Below are 17,497 nucleotides of genomic sequence, written 5' to 3'. Positions count from 1 at the left end.
ATCACAATTCTTTCGGCTGTTCTAAGTATACGAATTTCACTTTAAGTATTAAGGTCAAAATGACTGTTTTCGGGCAGGCTTTTTTCTTTTCTTTTGTAAAACGCTACCCAACTGTTTGGGCCTGTATAGAAAAAAGAAAATAGCTTTCAGGAATTCCACCAAAATTACAAGTTTATTACGACCATTCATTTATTTATTTGTTTTTAATCAACCCAAATCGTTTAAGAAAAACTAGGTTAAGATTAGAATTGTCTTTATTGTCATTGATAACAACGTAGTGAACGTTGTTTAGAACAAGATTTGACATGGAATTCCAGGATAAACACATAACAAAGAATAACAGTAACATCAAAAGAATGTCAGAATAGGTGAAACATTTACAAGGTAATGCATCGTAACAATTGTGCAATGAAACATAGTGCAGTAACATTTAGCAGCAACAAAATTCTTTAAAAAAGTCAATAAATCAGATGTAAATAACCATTTTTCCATGCTTAGAATTTTTTCTTTCACAGTCTATTGCGATTGTTTACCATCATCACCAACATACTTTTTCACCTCTTTGGCTTTTTATAAATATAGATCCAGATTGTGATGAATGTGCATAATAATAATGGTAACAGCACTATAATAGCAATAACAACGTTCAACATTAACAATAAGAATAGTCATATAGTTGATAATGAAAATAATAATAACAAGAATAAAAAAAATAATGTTCATGATAATAGCTAGTAATAATAACATGCTTAATTATTAGCTTGACCAATCTATTGACTGTACTGTATAAGTCTCCTCCTCACTAAATGCATTTGAATACCGATTGTACTAATAATGATACCAATAATCGTCCCATAACAGTTCTAATAATCATCATAATAATAGTAAAAATAATACCATATTAATTAGTTTTACCCATTGAATAACTCTATGATGCTACTAATAACTAAATAACATTCAGACACCACTAATATTGACAATAATAAGTACAATAGTGATAATGACAGTTAATAACAGTTATGCTGATGAAAAATATAATAATGTTAATAATATTAACTAAGTTAATTAGTTGCTTAAACCATCCATTTGTTATATCATTCAGACACCCGTTTCATTCTCCCTGTACTTTGACAATATCTTTTTTCTGCATCTGGATTTGAACCGTTGAATATTTGGACAATGAGCTCAGCCTGTAATTTGTTTTAAAATTTCACTCCACATACAGACACTCACATACTTTTCCTGGGGGTTCTCACCGGTTGGATCTTGAAGATACTACATCCCCTCAAGTTATAGCTGGTTTTGAAACATTAAAAATATCATTAATACATAAATTGAATAGCTTTGGACCAGACATGGGGACTTGAGACTTAGTGACTTGGACTCGAGTCGACTCGAGTCGCTGTTTTTATGACTTGTGACTTGACTTGGACTTGGCAATCTAAGACTCGGGACTTGACTTGTGACTTGACTTGCCCAAGAAAAAAATACTTGGGACTTACTTGGGACTTGAAGGTGAAGACTTGAGACTTACTTGAGACTTGCACATGTGTGACTTGGTCCCATGTCTGCTTTGGACCCAGGACCGAACCCTGTGGTACTCCACAACAGATGTCTAAGTATCCAGATGTCAATTCTCCCATTAAAAAGTTGTGTTTTTTGTGTGCAAAACAACCCACAAATCTAAAGCAAGATATCACAGTGGAGCAATTTCCTCCTGACCCAAATTAGAACGTTTTTGACCCAAAATATTTCTAAGAGCGTATGTACTTCTTCCAGACTCGGTCCTTCAGTCCTCCAGTATCTGGAAGCCCTCCACCTTTCGCACCGCTGGCTCAAGCGGAGAGCTCTTCCTCCATCTCCTCCTTGACGTCACAGAGCGCGGCGTCCACACCGACTTTGGGAAGGGACCTCAATCTTTCCAATACAGGTACACACTCGCCTTGATTGTGTGTGCTTACCTTATTTTCTTTCATAACTGTTGTGTTTTTCTTCATTGATGTTTCCTCCTGTGTCTACTCACTCAGAGGCCACATGGCCTGTGGTCTGGTTTCACCACGGCAGATTTTATTTTGCTTTAGAGGGTGAGTCGAGTCAGGGTTTGTATATGTTTGCGACAGCTACCTTTAGATGCGCTTCCACCAAGCAGCGCCGTTTGAAATGGTGGTAAATATGACACCTTACTTGTTTGACAAATAAAATCAACAAAAAATTTTTTTTAAGTCACTGCCAATTGACGGGACACCGTTTGATCTGAGTTGAAATGTGCCGCTTTGTTAAATAGAAACTGTAGTCATGTCAATGCTTCAGCTTTAAACTTCTCATCAATACTCATCCCATCCCACATCTTGCTTCAAACTGATTGTGCCTTAGAACTGCAATGGCAGTATAACCGCATGTTCAGCTTTTGTTCTGACTGGACTGGAATATACTCAACATGGATTAATGTATTCCTGTCTGCGTTTGTCTGTTTAGGATGTTCAAGAGGGCCTAGTCCACTTACGATGGGACCCCAGGACACTCTGCCAGTGGCAGCTGCCTTCACAGAAACCATCAACGCCTATTTCAAAGGCGCCGACCCCAGCAAGTAGGCCAGCTTACACTTACACAAGAATGTTGCTACAATCAGTTTCTGGTCACCGTTTTATGGTTTCCTAAAACTGGGCAAGACATTTGTACTTATCTCGTGAGTTTATAATTTAGTTGACATCATAAGGTCATTGTAGACCTGATGTCCTCCGGCAGGCAGCTACATAGGCGAGGGCCAAAGAAGCGGAATGCTGCTTTACCATATGTTTTGGTCCTCACCCTAGGAACAGTTAACAAACCACTGCCAGATATAATAAAAGCAAATCACTGATAAGACCGTTAAGACATTTAAAATCTACTAAAAGCATCTTTACATCAACCCTGCAATGCGCGGGAAGCCAATGCAGTGATATTAAAATGGATATAAGTGATTCCTTCCCCGATCCCCCAACCTCAGTAAATACACGTGCTGCTGAATTTTGTCATTGCTTAGACCAGAAAGCAGGGCATTACAACAATCTAAACGAGGCTAACAGACTGACCATCATATTTCTTTTTACTGTTTTTTCAGATGTGTGGTGAAGATCACAGGGGAACTCGTGCTCTCCTTTCCGGCAGGTATCACCAGGCATTTTGCCAACCACCCATCTCAACCTGTTCTCATCTTTAGCATCAACAACTATACTCGACTGGAGCACGTCCACCCCAATCCACAGCTCTTGCGCTGGTACGAAGATAAGAAATGCACATAAACTACTGTTCAAAACATAATGGGGGTTCCGAAATGTCCTTTTTTTAAGTAAAAGCACAGTTTTTTTTTCAATGAAAATAATATTGAACTAATCAGAAATACACCTCATACATCATTAACGTGGTAAACTACTAATTTGGCCGCAAATGTCTGTTTTTTAATGCAATATCGGTGTATAAAGGCCCATTTCCAGCAACCAGCACTCCAGCGTCCTAATAGTACATTGTATTCTATAATTGCAGTACAAGGCAAATAGATTATTATAATGTTAGCACAGCTAGAAACAATTTAGCTGGTAAAGGAAGCAATAAAACTGACCTATGTAGTATCTAGAGCATCACATTTCTGGGTGTGATTTAACTTTCAGAATGGCCAGAAAAAGAGAACTTTCGTGTGTATTATTTTTCTAAGAAATGAAGTCTATTCCATGAGTGAAAGTACTAAGAAACTCAAGATGCCCTACAACGGTGTGTACTACTCCCTTTAGAGAACAGCACAAGCAGGCTCCAACCAGAGTAGAAAGAGAAGTGGGAAGTACAATCAAGCAAGAGGACAAGTAAATTACTGTCTCTAATTTGAAAAATAGATGCGTTTTAGCTTCTCAACAGCTTCCTCAAATACTAACCGCAAAACACCTGTGTCAATATCTACAGAGAGGCAGCGTCTCTAAAATGCTGGACTCAAGGAGGACTGGCAGAGGAAAAAGCCATATTTTAGACTGGCTAACAAAAGGAAGATATTAATATGGACAAAAGAACATAAGGATTGAACACTTCATTATATACATAAAAGTGTCACTATTTCATGCGGAAAAACTAAATTGTCTGGTTGACCACAACCTTTTGAACGGTAGTGTACATTTGGCTGCTATTGTTTTTTCACAAAATCCCAAATGACATAAACTCTTCTTATCGTTTCAGTGATTCCCCAACAGACAGCGTAGACACCAAGGAATTCTGGGTGGATATGCAAAACTTAATGAGCCATCTTAAGAAAGTGGCTGAGCAGAAGCCCCAGGCAACATACTACAATGTGGATATGATCAAATATCAGGTATGTTTTCACATCAGTCCATCCTGCCGTCCATCTGCAAAACCCTCGTTTCTGGGTCGGTCCCAGGTGTCAGCCGACGGGATCCAATCCACTCCTCTCAATCTCGCTGTGAGTTGGCGTGGCGATGCCGACAACACGGACCTAAGAATTGATTACAAATACAACGCGGACGCAATGGCATCCCCGGCGCCGCTCCACAACGTCCATTTCCTTGTTCCTGTGGATGGAGAAATAGGCAAATTTCAAGTCATGGTTCCACCTGCCAGCTGGTGAGGCCTTGCAACCCTTGGATTATTTTATTGTTACAATCGGTGGTGTCAGGCAAACTGGTTATTAATGGCATGAATGCAACCTCCTTTCAACGCTGTCAGTTTTTTTCGAATAAAGTGCCACCGCTCCATACGAGCTTAATCCGTTCCAGGACCGTGCTCTTGGCTCGTATTGCTCATATAGGACTTTGGCACTACTGTGCAGATTTCTCTGCTTTTCAACATGCTGTGCCTCTAAGAGACAATTTGATGATACTTCGTAATTCTTTACAAGAGTACCACAGCATGTCACAGAATCGCTGTATTGACTCTTTTGTGGTGCGTAATTCACTCTTGGAGTACAAAAGTCTTTATTCTCTTACAAAAAAAGAGTTCTGTCTAATGCCCCACCGTGGATTTGTTAGGATTTATTTTTACAAGCTCTGTGTAAAAGGTCCTTGCAGATGTAATTTGGCTTAGTTGTTTTAAAAGTCAGACTTTTATTTATTTTTTTAAACATATTTAGAGGTGGGGTGCTTATTTTGAAATGTCCTCAAAAAGTTGAAAGTTAAATATTTTCTCTATTAACCCTCGTGACACAATGGGTGACGCAATGTATGTCAGTGTACATTATTTGAACGTGAGCCTAAAGTGTGATGACTGCCATTTATAAATATTTTTTTTATTTCCGACCCCAACATCATTCAGAGGCATCAGACATATCCATACACATATAAACGTTACATTTCAATGCTCTCTCTTTGATTGAAAAAACAAAAAGCATGAAAATGTACATAATATGTACCTGCATGCCACGAAGGTTAGGTATGTCTTGAAAGTTCCCAACTGAGTTCAAAGAGCCCTTGTGCTTTTTTTTGCATTGCACCTATCTGCCTTTATCTTACTTATATCAGACCTGTTCGGGGTGGAACAAACCCCCAAAAAGATTAAAAAAGAAGAGTTTATTTGAGCGCATTTAAGAAATGCCATGCACTTGCATGTCTTAATCCGCTGCCATCTCCTGATTGCAGCCTTAAGTTTTCAAATGACACACCTCACCTTTAAAAAAAACCTTTTTGGGCATTTTATTTATTTATTTTTTTTATTGACTTTTGCACCCTATAGTCATTCAGGATCTACAGGAATGCACTTTGGCGTTAGCAACCCGCCATACCAGGAACGTAAACATTTGTATTTTTCCACTTACAAAAACAATCTTCTTATTAAGAGGGACAGTGTATATTATTAAGGGCCTTCTAAAAGTAAAAAAAAAAATTCATTAAAAAAAAATACATTGATTTTAATGATTAACAAAAATAAATTAACTACTATATAAACTTGCATTTTTTAAAATACTTAAGGGTTTAAAATTGTGCATTTATTTTACATATCATGAACCTCACCTAAAGGGAGCTGACATTTTTTGGGGACATCTTGCTGCTACGGGTTTACCAAAAAAACAAAGACCTTACTTAAGGCCGGGCAAAATAACACGAAAAATGCCGCAGTTAGGTCACTTTAAACCTCCGTAGTTTGTATTCTTCCTTGTGCTTTGTATCACTCGTTTTAGGTTGCACTATACAACACAGCAACATCTAGTGGTCAATTGTTACACAGTGTTCCTTTAAGTTGCCATATTCTACTGGGATAAAATAATCGAACACATTTGTTCCACAGTTTTATAGCACAATAGCTTTTAGTTAAAGGTGTGACGTGCAATTTGAAAACTTAAGCCCGCAATCATGACTCTAAGCCAGGAGATGGAGGCACAGTAACACATGATTTGCATGCAAGTAAATGGCATTTCTTAGATGCGCTAAAAAAACCTCTTCTTTTCTCATCTTTTTGGGCATTTGTTCCACCCCGAACAGGCCTGATAAAAGTAAGATGAAAGCAGATAGGGGCAATGCAAAATAAAGCATAAGGGCTCTTTGAACTCACATACTTAATAGAGAAAATATTTAACTTTCAACTCTTTAAGGACACCTCAAACTACGCAGCCCACCTTTAGCTTTAGAAAACCTCATAAATTGGGATTTTATATTTTAATCAGTGGACAGCACTGACTCCATTATACATTTTTTTAACATATGCTAACGCTTTCGATATTTATTGTTAATTTGAAAAAAATGTTTCATTTAAAGGAATCAAGAGCAGCAGATGATACAGTGGAAAATTCCCAGCCTTTCCAACAGGTCTGAAAACGGAGGCAAGTTACTTTTTGGTATCCTTTAATTGGTCTGCATATATATAGTGCTTTTCAAGTCACTGAAGACCCCCCAAAGCGCTTTACAATGTACTTCACACTTACCTATTCACACACCAATAGCCCTGCTTATCGGCGCTACAAGAAGTTTAGTGGCTTGCCTAAGGACACTTACACATATATCCCGGAGGAGCCGAGAATCTAACCTGCGACCTCTCTGTCTCAAGTCCAGCGCTCTACCTCCCGAGCTCCAGCCTCCCCTTTAAAATGCCGTCGATGCGAATCTAGCACCTTCAGTGTGCGTGATGACTTAAAACTAAATTGTTTTTGTGCGCCAGTAGAGCCTCACCCACGTTGAGACTCAAAACCATTTTGGGTGGCATGTACCTTTTGGGCAGAGTCATTAGCACATGAAAATGGAAAACTCTAAGAGTAAGACTGAATCCAAATGGCGACTTAAACAGCCCAAACATGTGATTGTCTACTAGGCTGTACTTAGAATAGAATAGAATAGAATAGAATAGAATAGAATAGAATAGAATAGAATAGAATAGAACAGAATATGCCTTTATTGTCATTGTTACAACATGGGATATGCTGTGACAACGAAATTGGACGACTCCAGTTCCACATTTACAGTGAGGATAAGGAAACAAAGAGATAAAGGAACAAAGAACTAACTGACTTTGTTGTAAGTAGGCTTTGTTTTCCTCCGGGGGGGGAGGGGGTGATGAGGGAGGTGAGGGTCAAACAGAGTTGCTGGATACAACCGGAATGTTTGATGTTTGATCTTACATACACTTGCCCAAGAGACTCCACAGGAAATAGTGCCCTACAACCTAGTGGTTAAGGGATCCACCTACCCTAAATATAAATTGTTTGGAAAAAATTAACCTCAAGATGCAAAGAATCCAAGGAGAAATAAAAGAAAACTTTGCGAAGAAAAAATAATGTCACTCTGCGAAACCTGTGAGTCAGCAAAACCGAAAATGCTGCTTTTTGGGGGCAGTTTTCACATCTATGGTAACCAACCTGACTGCTTATATAAAATTATGTTGATATTCGATGGCATCCTGGTATGGGAGAGTAGAATATATTTCTGTGCAAAAATGCTGAGTCAGCAAAACCGAAACCAAAAACTTCTTATTTAAGATGTTGGTCAAAACTCTTTTCTTGGGTGGACAGACACACACAGAGACAAACAAACTAATATACCATATTTTTCATAGTAGAAGTAGCAGTTTCTTTTTTAGTTTTGCTAGTGGTGCGACTTATGCTCTGGTGCGACTTATATGTGAATATTAAAAGTTTGAAATTTGTATTACCGGTGTATCATTTCACAGGATATTTTTACAATAAACCGCAAAAGAGCGTTCTAAGCCTGTGTTGATAATTTCAATTTTGCCTTGGTGTGGGGGAGACATTTTTCGGCATAACACCGAGAATAGCTGAACAAAAATGGCACAGAAAAGAGCAAATTGTGAAATATGCAGCTGAACACGGTAATCGAGCAGCAGAATTTTTTTTAGTGTTAGCGAGAAGCGGAGTTGACTATGAGTCTGACATAAGGGGCGTAGAGGCGGAAAGAAGAAGCGGCATATTGTCTACCTCCCGAGTTGGGAGAGTTGTTTACCAGTAAAAGTGACACGAGGAATAAAAATTTAATTAAATTTAGTGATTTGCAATGAGGCTCACAATTTGGAAAGCATGTACTTTATGTTAGAGTTATCTGATGAACTCGTAATATGTTACGTTGGAACTGACATTACCTGGCATGTAACGTTAGTACAGACGCTGCCCTAATTACAATCGATAGGTTCCGGACGATCGTTCGTAAGTTGAACTTGTCCATAAGTTGCTTCAGTGCTATATTTTGTATGTTTAAGGTTTACATAAGTATGATTTAAGCTTGTATGAGTAACTTGTATTGTTTTGTACAAAAAAATAAACATTTCATAAAATAATATGCTCGATAAACATAAATAAAGTGTACTTTCTTTTGGAATATGCGCTTCAAGAGTTAGGCTACTTGTCCGGTACTCGGAATAAGGTGTACAATAAAAAATTTGACTTACAGCAACGTCTGGATATTTTTGTACATCCTGAAAAAAATCTACCGTTTTTCGTAAGTTGACTAGTCGTAAGTAGGGGAGCGTCTGTATACCGTGCACTTATTCAGCCTGTTTTTCATTTAAATCGCCTTTCAAGATAACATGTATGTGTTTTTTATCAAATCAATTTCCCCCAAAAATGGGAATTATACTCCATCTGTGACTTATCTATGTTTTATCTTTGTTATCATGCATTTTTGGCTAGAGCGACTTATACTCCGGATCGACTTGTAGTCCAGAACAGACGGCACACGGTTATATGCCAAAGGAAAACATTTTCGGCACCCTGGCTTTTCTGGCGGTTGATAATCATTTGTTACCTGCAGGGGTGGGGGCTCTCCTGGGCCGCTTCCAGATGACGCAGGGTTCCTGCAAACCCTCTCAGCTGGTGGTCCACTTCACCAGTGAGGGGAGCACCATGTCCGGTTGCGACATCCGACTGCTGGGGACCGGATACAGGCTGTCCCTGATCAAGAAAAGATTTGCCGCAGGTCAGTTTGAACCATCTCGCATTTGTTTCCATCTCGAAACAAAATGAATCAAAACTTCTTTCGCTCCACAGGAAAATACTTGGCAGATAGTTAGCGGACTCACACATGCTAGGAACGGAAAACTGTTGGGGTCCTCGGTTTCATATTTTTGGAACATGACAGCATCCATCAATGGAACGACGGCTGCTGGCTGTATGCAAAAGATTTCCATTTGTTTCTTGAAACACTTTTGAGCTCTTGAGGAATGAAACCTCAATTTATGGGAAGTCCAAAATGGATCCATATAGGGGGCAAAACCTCTCTCGTTTTCTGTAACTTTCTTGTCATTGTATTTACTGTAAAAGATAAGAGATTCTATATTATAACCACAATCTTAAAGTGACGCTGTGTATTATTTAGCGTTAGGGTCTCAAACCCAAATGACTTATATTCTGTGCCAGAACTAAGGTCTGGGTACGGTTGGGCAAAATCTTGTTTTTCCACTACAAATACACTCTGATAAAAAAAACATTCCGCTCCTCCCACATATTTTTTACATAAATAAGATCTAAAAACAATCCCATCAAAAATTAGTTTAAATGTGAATCAATCAGGCAGTCATAAATGAATCCATAATTTACATTAAACCTTTACATTAAGGGGCCTCAAATGAGTTTTGGACCCCTAAATTAGCGCCTACTAGTGGTAAAAAAACAAGCATCCTTCGTTAAAAAAACTATATTGATTTTTATATTTGGCAAGAATACACTATTTCATAAACACGTGTTTTTTTTTAAATGCTCGTAGGTCAAAAGAGTAGTATTCATTTTACATGACATGAGCCTCACCTAGAAGGCGCCGTCATGATTGTCCACCGAAAACCTCAAAAAGGCTGCGCAAAATAATCAAAAGAAAAACGTTTGGTCCCTTTGAATCTCCATAGTTTGGATTCTTACTTGTGCTTTTTTAACACTCGTTTTCAGTTGCGCAACACAGTATACCGACATCCAACGGTCAAATATTACACTGCGTCCCTTTAAGGTGGAAAATGTACAAAATGTATCATACAAAAGAATACTTTCCAATTAAATTATATTCATTTACATTAATTATTGAAAAATAATAATAGTGTTTTATTTCCTGAGCTTTTTTAAAAAAAAAATATTCTGCAGCCTTGATAGCGAGACAACAAAAACATCATCTGTTTTTGCACTAATAATGTGAATTCAAATGAAAATATTCATATGAAAACTATGTACTGGCCTTTTACTATCAAAGAAAGAAGAAAGGAATACTCTCGAATCTGTATGTTTAAACAGTCAAAAAGGAAATATGTTGTCATACACAATCTCCCAAAATTCTATTTAAGGAAAACTTACATGGACAAAGACGGTTGCAAGTAATCACTACATTGTGGGACCATGGTTGTGTGTGACTAGTGAAAGACCCCCCATGCCCCTGTCGTGTTCATTTTCTGATTGAGCCTTATGATTGAAGGGTGGTGCCATACAATGGGAAAGGGAGGTTGCAATATTGTCTATGGAAAATGTAATGCTGCTTGATAGATATTGAACGCTGAGGATCGTCTACCAGATACTCCATACATCTTTGTCGAGTCTGTTGAATTCTTCTTCTAATAGCAATATGTATACTGAGATAAGTGTCAAAAAATGAAATCAAGATCTATGTTTCCAATATTTCTCTAGAAATATTGATATGTGTTTGTGCTTGTTCGTTTCTTAAGGTCATAAGGCGCCTAGCTCATGAGGAAGGACAGCATTTTTACTCATCTCTTGTTTCCTTTGAGCGTTTTTTACCTATATAAAGTAGGTGTTACTATATGTGCATAATGCCCATGCCGCAGAGTGTCTGCAGTGCTCTTCACCTTTTCTTTCATTGTCATACTTCTCCATGTCAAATAGGAACCTCGTTTTGACTTTATTTCGAGAAATATCCTGGTTTACGTATTTTTCAATGAATTCAGCGCACAGTCATTGTTTATAATTTTGACATAGGACTGCGTATCTAGCACTTTTGCTTTAAATCTTAGTTAAAGCCGAAAAGTAAAACAGACAACTCCAAATGCTTCTGTTTTCTTTTCCTTGCCTTATTTTGGAGCACGTAAAACACAATGTTTTGAATGAAGGTATGTCTTTGAATATCCCGAGAATATGCAAACCTTTGATGTACATTTCCCATCCGGAGATTTGGAAATATGTGAAATAGTCAAAGTAAAATGTAATACCTGTTTTACTTGGCTAATAAAGAGAATACTGTAAGTTATTTGTACGTTTGTATGGTTTAGCATGGTCATTTATTACAATCTCTAAGTTTTTTCAAGAAAAACATGCTGAATGCATATGTTCAATAGAAACAGCGTGTGAAATGGTGGCCATTATTTTGGTCTTGTTTCTTTACTTTTTTTTAATGATCAGCTAAACAGAAATCACAATTTAAATTGAAAAAAACTATGTTGGCTATCTGTAAAGTAGCCATTCAATGCCAATTTTTGACGATAAAAAGCAATAGACGATATCGTGCACTCAGGACTGGCCCAAACCTTCATGGGGCCCTAAGCAGAATTAGATTTGGGGCCCCCTATTACTTGATTATTTGTAGACCTACTACAACTCATTCCATGTTCTACTCCAGGGGTAGGCAACTATGTTGAGTCAGGGGCCGCATGTGTTACACTTCTTTTGAAATAGATTAGTTTAATCAAATTGGTTTGAGACAACACAATTAGAGCAAAATAGTATATTAGGTCCCTGTTCTAAGCACTTTATTTCTTTTTTACTTTTGAAGTATTACTTTCAGTTATTTTTTTGTTCTTTTTAGTGTTTCTGAAGTTGGATTTTTGTAGCTTTTTGCAGCGTTACTGCATTTTTATTTTAGCAATATGTCTGAAGTCATTTTTATGTAGTATTTTTAGGTATTTCTGTCCTACTTTTGTTGTATTTGAAAGTAGATTTTTTTTTGTATGTATGTAGTATTTCCGTAGTAGTTTGTATTTTTTAGCACAGTATCTTTGTAGTATTACTGTAGTGTTATTTTTTTAATTTTTGTAACTTCTCTGTTGGATTTTGTAGTTTTTCCATATAAGAATGTGTGTTGTATATCTGTAGTATCGCTGTAGTATTTTTGTCGAACAGTTTTACTGTAGTTTTATTTTTGTAGTATTTTTTTTTATGTTTCCATAGGAGACAATTTGTAGTATTTGCAGTATTTCTGTTGTAAACCTCTTGTGGTAGTATTTTTGTAGTAATATTTTTCTGGTAGTTTTTTTATATCATAGTATTATGTTTTGGTATTTTTTTTTTTAGTATTTCAAAATATAGCTCTTTGGGTCTCCCTCATGGCATACTGGCACTTTAAAAAAAAAAGTTTGATAATGGAAAATGATATGGTTTCTGTTGTAGGACAAACATGACACAGACATTGTATATTTTCCAATGAATATAAATCTAGAAAGTGAGTGTATATATAATATATAAATTGTTTAATGGTTTGCTGCTCCAAAAATGTTTTTTTTGTTCCAACATGGCTCTTTCACATTTTTAATTGAACGTTGCATCACTACAAGCCAAATCGACATGGAAAAATCAAGGATTAACACAAAGTTAACAATTATGAAGGATTCACAAAGTGCTAAGGAATACATAGAAAAAGAACAAGTAAATAATAATAATATGATAAATCAATAAAACAAAAATGTAATAATAATTGTCATGGAAAATTCAATCCAAGAGGAGATTTTTAAGTACATTATGTCCCTTTGACAATTGGATTATTCAGCAAACTCAAAGATTCAATTAAAAAAACAAAACAAAACAAAAAATAATTCACAAAACTGAAAAACGAGTTTACACTTTCAAAATGTGTGCGCATGAATGACGCATTTTGCTGTACATTTACTACATCTTCGTCATTCTGGTAGACCGGGTGGGAATATAGGTTGGCCTGGAGAGGGATGGGCGCCACCAGGCTGTACTTGCCCAAGACATACCACAGGGAATGGTGCCCCTACTCCCCAAGAGGTTAAGGAATCCAAATAGCCCACCCATAATAAATCCAAACTTTATATGATTTCTAGATGTGATGGGCAAAAGCGGAGTTAGCCATTGAGTTGCCAACCCCTACGGCAGGGGTCGGGAACCTTTTTGACTCAAAGAGCCATAAAAGCAAAAAATATTAATTTTATTTTGGGAAAGAACCACACCATATATTATGAGACAAATTTACTAAATTGCTAAACCGGCGCCCCAGACAAAAGCTTAGTCTTCAGCACATTTATTTTTGATGATTTGATAAAAATTATGAAAAGAGAATAATGCCAGAGCCCCTGTCCCAAATTCAACAAACAGACCACTTTAAACTTGTCTCTTTCTTGCAATTACTCAAGATCGGTTAAACTCCTTTTGACCCTTTTTTTCATACATATTGGTTTCAAAACCAGATGCAAGCATTTATTTTGTAAAAACGTCACAACATTCTGAGAATAGGGAGCCTTATGTGCTTACCTTTGGCGAGAGATGGGAGGGAATGCTTGTACTTTTTGCATAGCTCCACCCATCCCTCCCACTCACCCAATCAAATGACTAAGTTATCTTCCGGTGTTTTGGCGTATTTACAGTTCTGTGGATTCATCATAAAGTATCTAAACACTGAACACAGATTATATAGTGAACTTTTAAATAAAGGATTCTTTAGCGTTGTACAGCCAAAACGAGTTTTTTTCCCCCTTTTTTGTGTGACACCTTGACTGTAAATTGTAGTGAAAAACGTGCCCTATATATACTGCGAAGTGTTACTTTATAATTTAGTTTTGGTTTGGCTTTGCGTGTGTCAGTATGGGATTAGTAGCTCAAGTTTTGGACGAAATGGTGAAAATTTGCATGCAATCAAATTGGTCTCTGAGCCACAGATACTCATAGCCATATATGGCTCGCGAGCCATAGGTTCCCGACCCCTGCCCTACGGTAATGACGCATTTTACATGTTTTATAATTGTTTTCATTGTCATCAATCCCAGATAGTTTTTAACGTCTACGCCTAATTTTCATTTCGTAAAAATAAAAACTCAACTGAAACCTGAACAATGAAACAAACTGTAAACCCAACTTCCGTGAATGAAACTCCGCCCCCGAGTTACCATGACGACGGCTAACTGTAAAACGCCTGTTGAAAAAAGAACCCGTTTAGAAGGGCATTTTAAAAGCAGATTCGATAAAATCGCATCCATTTACACACACACAAATGATCATGAATGTTTACGTGGCGATCTGAAACTTCAGCACGTTTGTTTTGGGTAGGAGGGGTGCTCTCTTATTGATTTATCTGTATGATTTCTTTGGGATTTGAGCTCTTTATTTGGAGGAATGTCCGAGGCAGTTAAAGATAAATCCGTCCGAAAGGACAAGAAGACCAGCAGAGTGCCTTCGGAGGCAAGTCATGTCGTCAAAATCACGGCTGGCAAAAACAAGGAGTGAGTCGACCTAACTTTCTTTGCAAAAGCCTTTTTTAAATACTTGCTCTTATTAGCAATTGACTGAATATGTTTCAACTGTCTTGCAGCTCTCTAAGTAACGTATCCGGCATGGAGGAACATCATGATGAACGGATGGTTGTCACACTTGAAAACACTTACCGGCTTGGTAAATTCACATTCAAACCCTCACATTACAAAAAAATCCCCCCAAAATGTAATACGCTCCTCTCACCTTAAAACTGCTTAAAACTGCTTAAAAATCGCCACATAATAAAAGAAATGACAAACATGTGCATATGAACCTGTCATATTTCTTGGCTTGTGGAATTTTGAGAGCTTGCAAACTAATACAGCCAAGACACTCCATATCCAATTTGTCTTCTGTCTTCAGACCACTTCCAAGATTTCTTTCTCCATTTCTTGGTAATGTCTAAGGGATTTTCTATTTTTTTCCTCCAGGCCTGGTGTATTACAAAGATAATTTTACATATGAAAAGACCAAATGTCAGCACTCTTAACCTAAATAATGTACACACGTTTGTTCCATTGATTTTGTACTTCCTTTAAAAACCACGCCCCACAACAAAAGATGGGCATATAAACTGTCACCCTGATTATAGTATTTTATTTTTACATGAGGCTTGGATGCGAGTATAAACAGTAGATTGGAGATCAGAATATCAGTAGGAAGAAATTGCGTGTTCGTACTTTGTGCTTGAAATGGCGCCACGTAACTTGTAGTTGGATTTTATACGTACATATCAACACGCCCGCCTCCGTATATATGTCACGATTACTGATTAGTATCACCTGTGCCCACTCATTTGGCGCCAGCCGCTGCGGGCTACCTGATTGGTTCCCTGTCCTTTTTTAATCCCAGTCCTGTCACTCTAGGTTTGTCAGTCCGTCAGCGAACCTCTGTTGTTACAAGGCAAGCATTTTGACCCTAGCTCCTGCCTGTCCCGCTTTTGCACCCGTTTTTTCCACCTGTCCGCTCCTGACCTCCCGGTTTTTCTCTGGCTCCGACCTGTTTATGATTCCGACTACGTTTTCTCTCCTGTCCCGGCTTACGACCCGTTTTTTTGATCCCAACCACAATTTTGCTCTCCTGTCCCGGCTATCAACCTGTTTTTCCGTCCTTGACACTGGCATCTCCCGCTACGGAAGATCCACTTCCGTATTCCGATCACAATCCGATTGCATGAGCGCCTTGCTTCCCGGGTCCAGCGAGCATCGGATCGCGGGCGCTACCCTTCCTCTTTCTGTCAATAAACTTGTGGTTAACGCTACCCATTTGGGTCCTGATTCCGTCCTGGTCATGACAATATAGAGTTGTGTTGCTGGTGCTGCCAGCATTGTTTGCTACTTCGAGAGCAAAGAATAAACAGTTAAATAACAGAAAACGTTGTGATCTGGGATCTGCTCTTAAAAAGTAACACAACATGTTGTAACGACAGTTGAGTTAAAAAAAATATTAATAATGCATTACAGTACTTGTTACACAGAACTGTAACTGCGTTTCCGGATCACGCTACAAAAGAAGGGTTACTCCTAACATTGTTAGTAAGGGACAGGCAAGCTAGTTACAGAAATACATGTGCAAATTAGTATAGTCAAAAGTTGACCGTTATTATTATTATTATCATTATGATTTTTACTAATAATGTTGATAAACAAAGTATTCAATGTGTAATTACTGTATGTGGCTGCTTAACGGTGACATGCATTGAGGTTCAAGTCTGTTGAGGCACAGTCAAAATCACAAACAAACTTATATCCTGTTTATTATTTCATTGACAGAGCAAGTAAGCACTATATAAACCGTAGCCTAGAAAAAACGGTGAATTGTCTTACCTCAGCATATACATTAATTCTATGCGCTGCTTTTTGGGGGGATAAAAGCATCAATCGTTGGGAAGAAAGGCCTTGCAGCAGGAAAGAAAATAGTGTATGAGTTTACTTGCTGTTAGCTTTCTAATGCCATTACTATTGTTATTGTTTAGGAATGAGGTATGGTCTTACTATCGCCCTCTGTTGGAAGGCAAGACAATTGTGTGATTTGCAGAGTGAGGCACAGTAATATGTTACATACCAATTGTGTTAATAATTTTCATCAAAGCGATTTAGAAAAAACAAAATCCAAAAATGGTGAAGTGAAATGACAAATATCTTTAACACTGAATAAATGCATACACTACTTTTGTTATAAATGTTGGACTACCACTTTTCAGACCTTAAACACACCCTACTACATTTTAAAAAATCAAATCTAAAGAAAATAATCTCGACTCAACACTAGTATTTCAATCTACTACAGTACTCCTTTATTTTAAAACCAAATCTTTGTGCGTGAATAAACCGCTCAAACGATGACATTCGATTTTTGTTTTTGTTTTTTTTAATTCTTGAGACGGATTGTGTTTTGAGCGTGAAAATACTGCACTATAATGTCGACCACGTTTTCATACCAAAGGGTTGGCATGTATGTAAATATAACCATCCATCCATTCATCATCTGCACCGCTTATCCTCAGTAGGGTCGCGGGGGTGCTGGAGCCCATCCCAGCTATCTTCGGGCAGTGGGAAAGGGACACCCTGAACTGGTTGCCAGCCAGTCTCAGGGCACTCAGAGACAGACAAC

General features: G+C 37.7%; 2 protein-coding genes and 1 long non-coding RNA gene across 4 annotated transcripts in view; 2 read left to right on the top strand and 1 right to left on the bottom strand.

Moving 5' to 3' along the window:
- Positions 1–11,651, top strand: part of LOC148374532 (SH3-containing GRB2-like protein 3-interacting protein 1) — a 36,405-nt gene extending 24,754 nt beyond the window's left edge. Inside the window, exons 14-22 of one of the 2 annotated variants that reach the window (XM_088337537.1) lie at positions 1,780–1,930; positions 2,028–2,084; positions 2,476–2,587; positions 3,101–3,256; positions 4,201–4,333; positions 4,400–4,602; positions 6,726–6,790; positions 9,225–9,389; positions 9,461–11,651. In XM_088337537.1, the coding sequence (XP_088193663.1) occupies positions 1,780–1,930; positions 2,028–2,084; positions 2,476–2,587; positions 3,101–3,256; positions 4,201–4,333; positions 4,400–4,602; positions 6,726–6,790; positions 9,225–9,389; positions 9,461–9,483 (1,065 nt within the window). In that variant the 3' untranslated portion in view covers positions 9,484–11,651. The remainder of the gene's footprint in view (positions 1–1,779; positions 1,931–2,027; positions 2,085–2,475; positions 2,588–3,100; positions 3,257–4,200; positions 4,334–4,399; positions 4,603–6,725; positions 6,791–9,224; positions 9,390–9,460) is intronic. The other variant, XM_088337529.1, reaches the window with a different exon arrangement.
- Positions 3,068–17,497, bottom strand: part of LOC148374530 (uncharacterized) — a 36,193-nt gene continuing 21,763 nt past the window's right edge. Inside the window, exons 2-3 of the long non-coding RNA XR_015850667.1 lie at positions 9,219–9,364; positions 3,068–4,550 (exon numbers count right to left, since the gene is read on the bottom strand). This is a non-coding gene — a long non-coding RNA (uncharacterized LOC148374530). The remainder of the gene's footprint in view (positions 4,551–9,218; positions 9,365–17,497) is intronic.
- Positions 13,068–17,497, top strand: part of dynlt5 (dynein light chain Tctex-type family member 5) — a 5,442-nt gene continuing 1,012 nt past the window's right edge. The window contains exons 1-2 of the mRNA XM_088337564.1: positions 13,068–14,853; positions 14,943–15,022. Coding sequence (XP_088193690.1) covers positions 14,747–14,853; positions 14,943–15,022 — 187 coding nt within the window. The 5' untranslated portion in view covers positions 13,068–14,746. The remainder of the gene's footprint in view (positions 14,854–14,942; positions 15,023–17,497) is intronic.

This window comes from Urocampus carinirostris, chromosome 1, assembly GCF_059441175.1.
Source record: "Urocampus carinirostris isolate Australia breed hairy pipefish chromosome 1, RoL_Ucar_1.0, whole genome shotgun sequence".
In the NCBI taxonomy this organism is placed as follows: domain Eukaryota; kingdom Metazoa; phylum Chordata; class Actinopteri; order Syngnathiformes; family Syngnathidae; genus Urocampus; species Urocampus carinirostris.
This window is presented reverse-complemented; position numbering and strand designations above follow the sequence as displayed.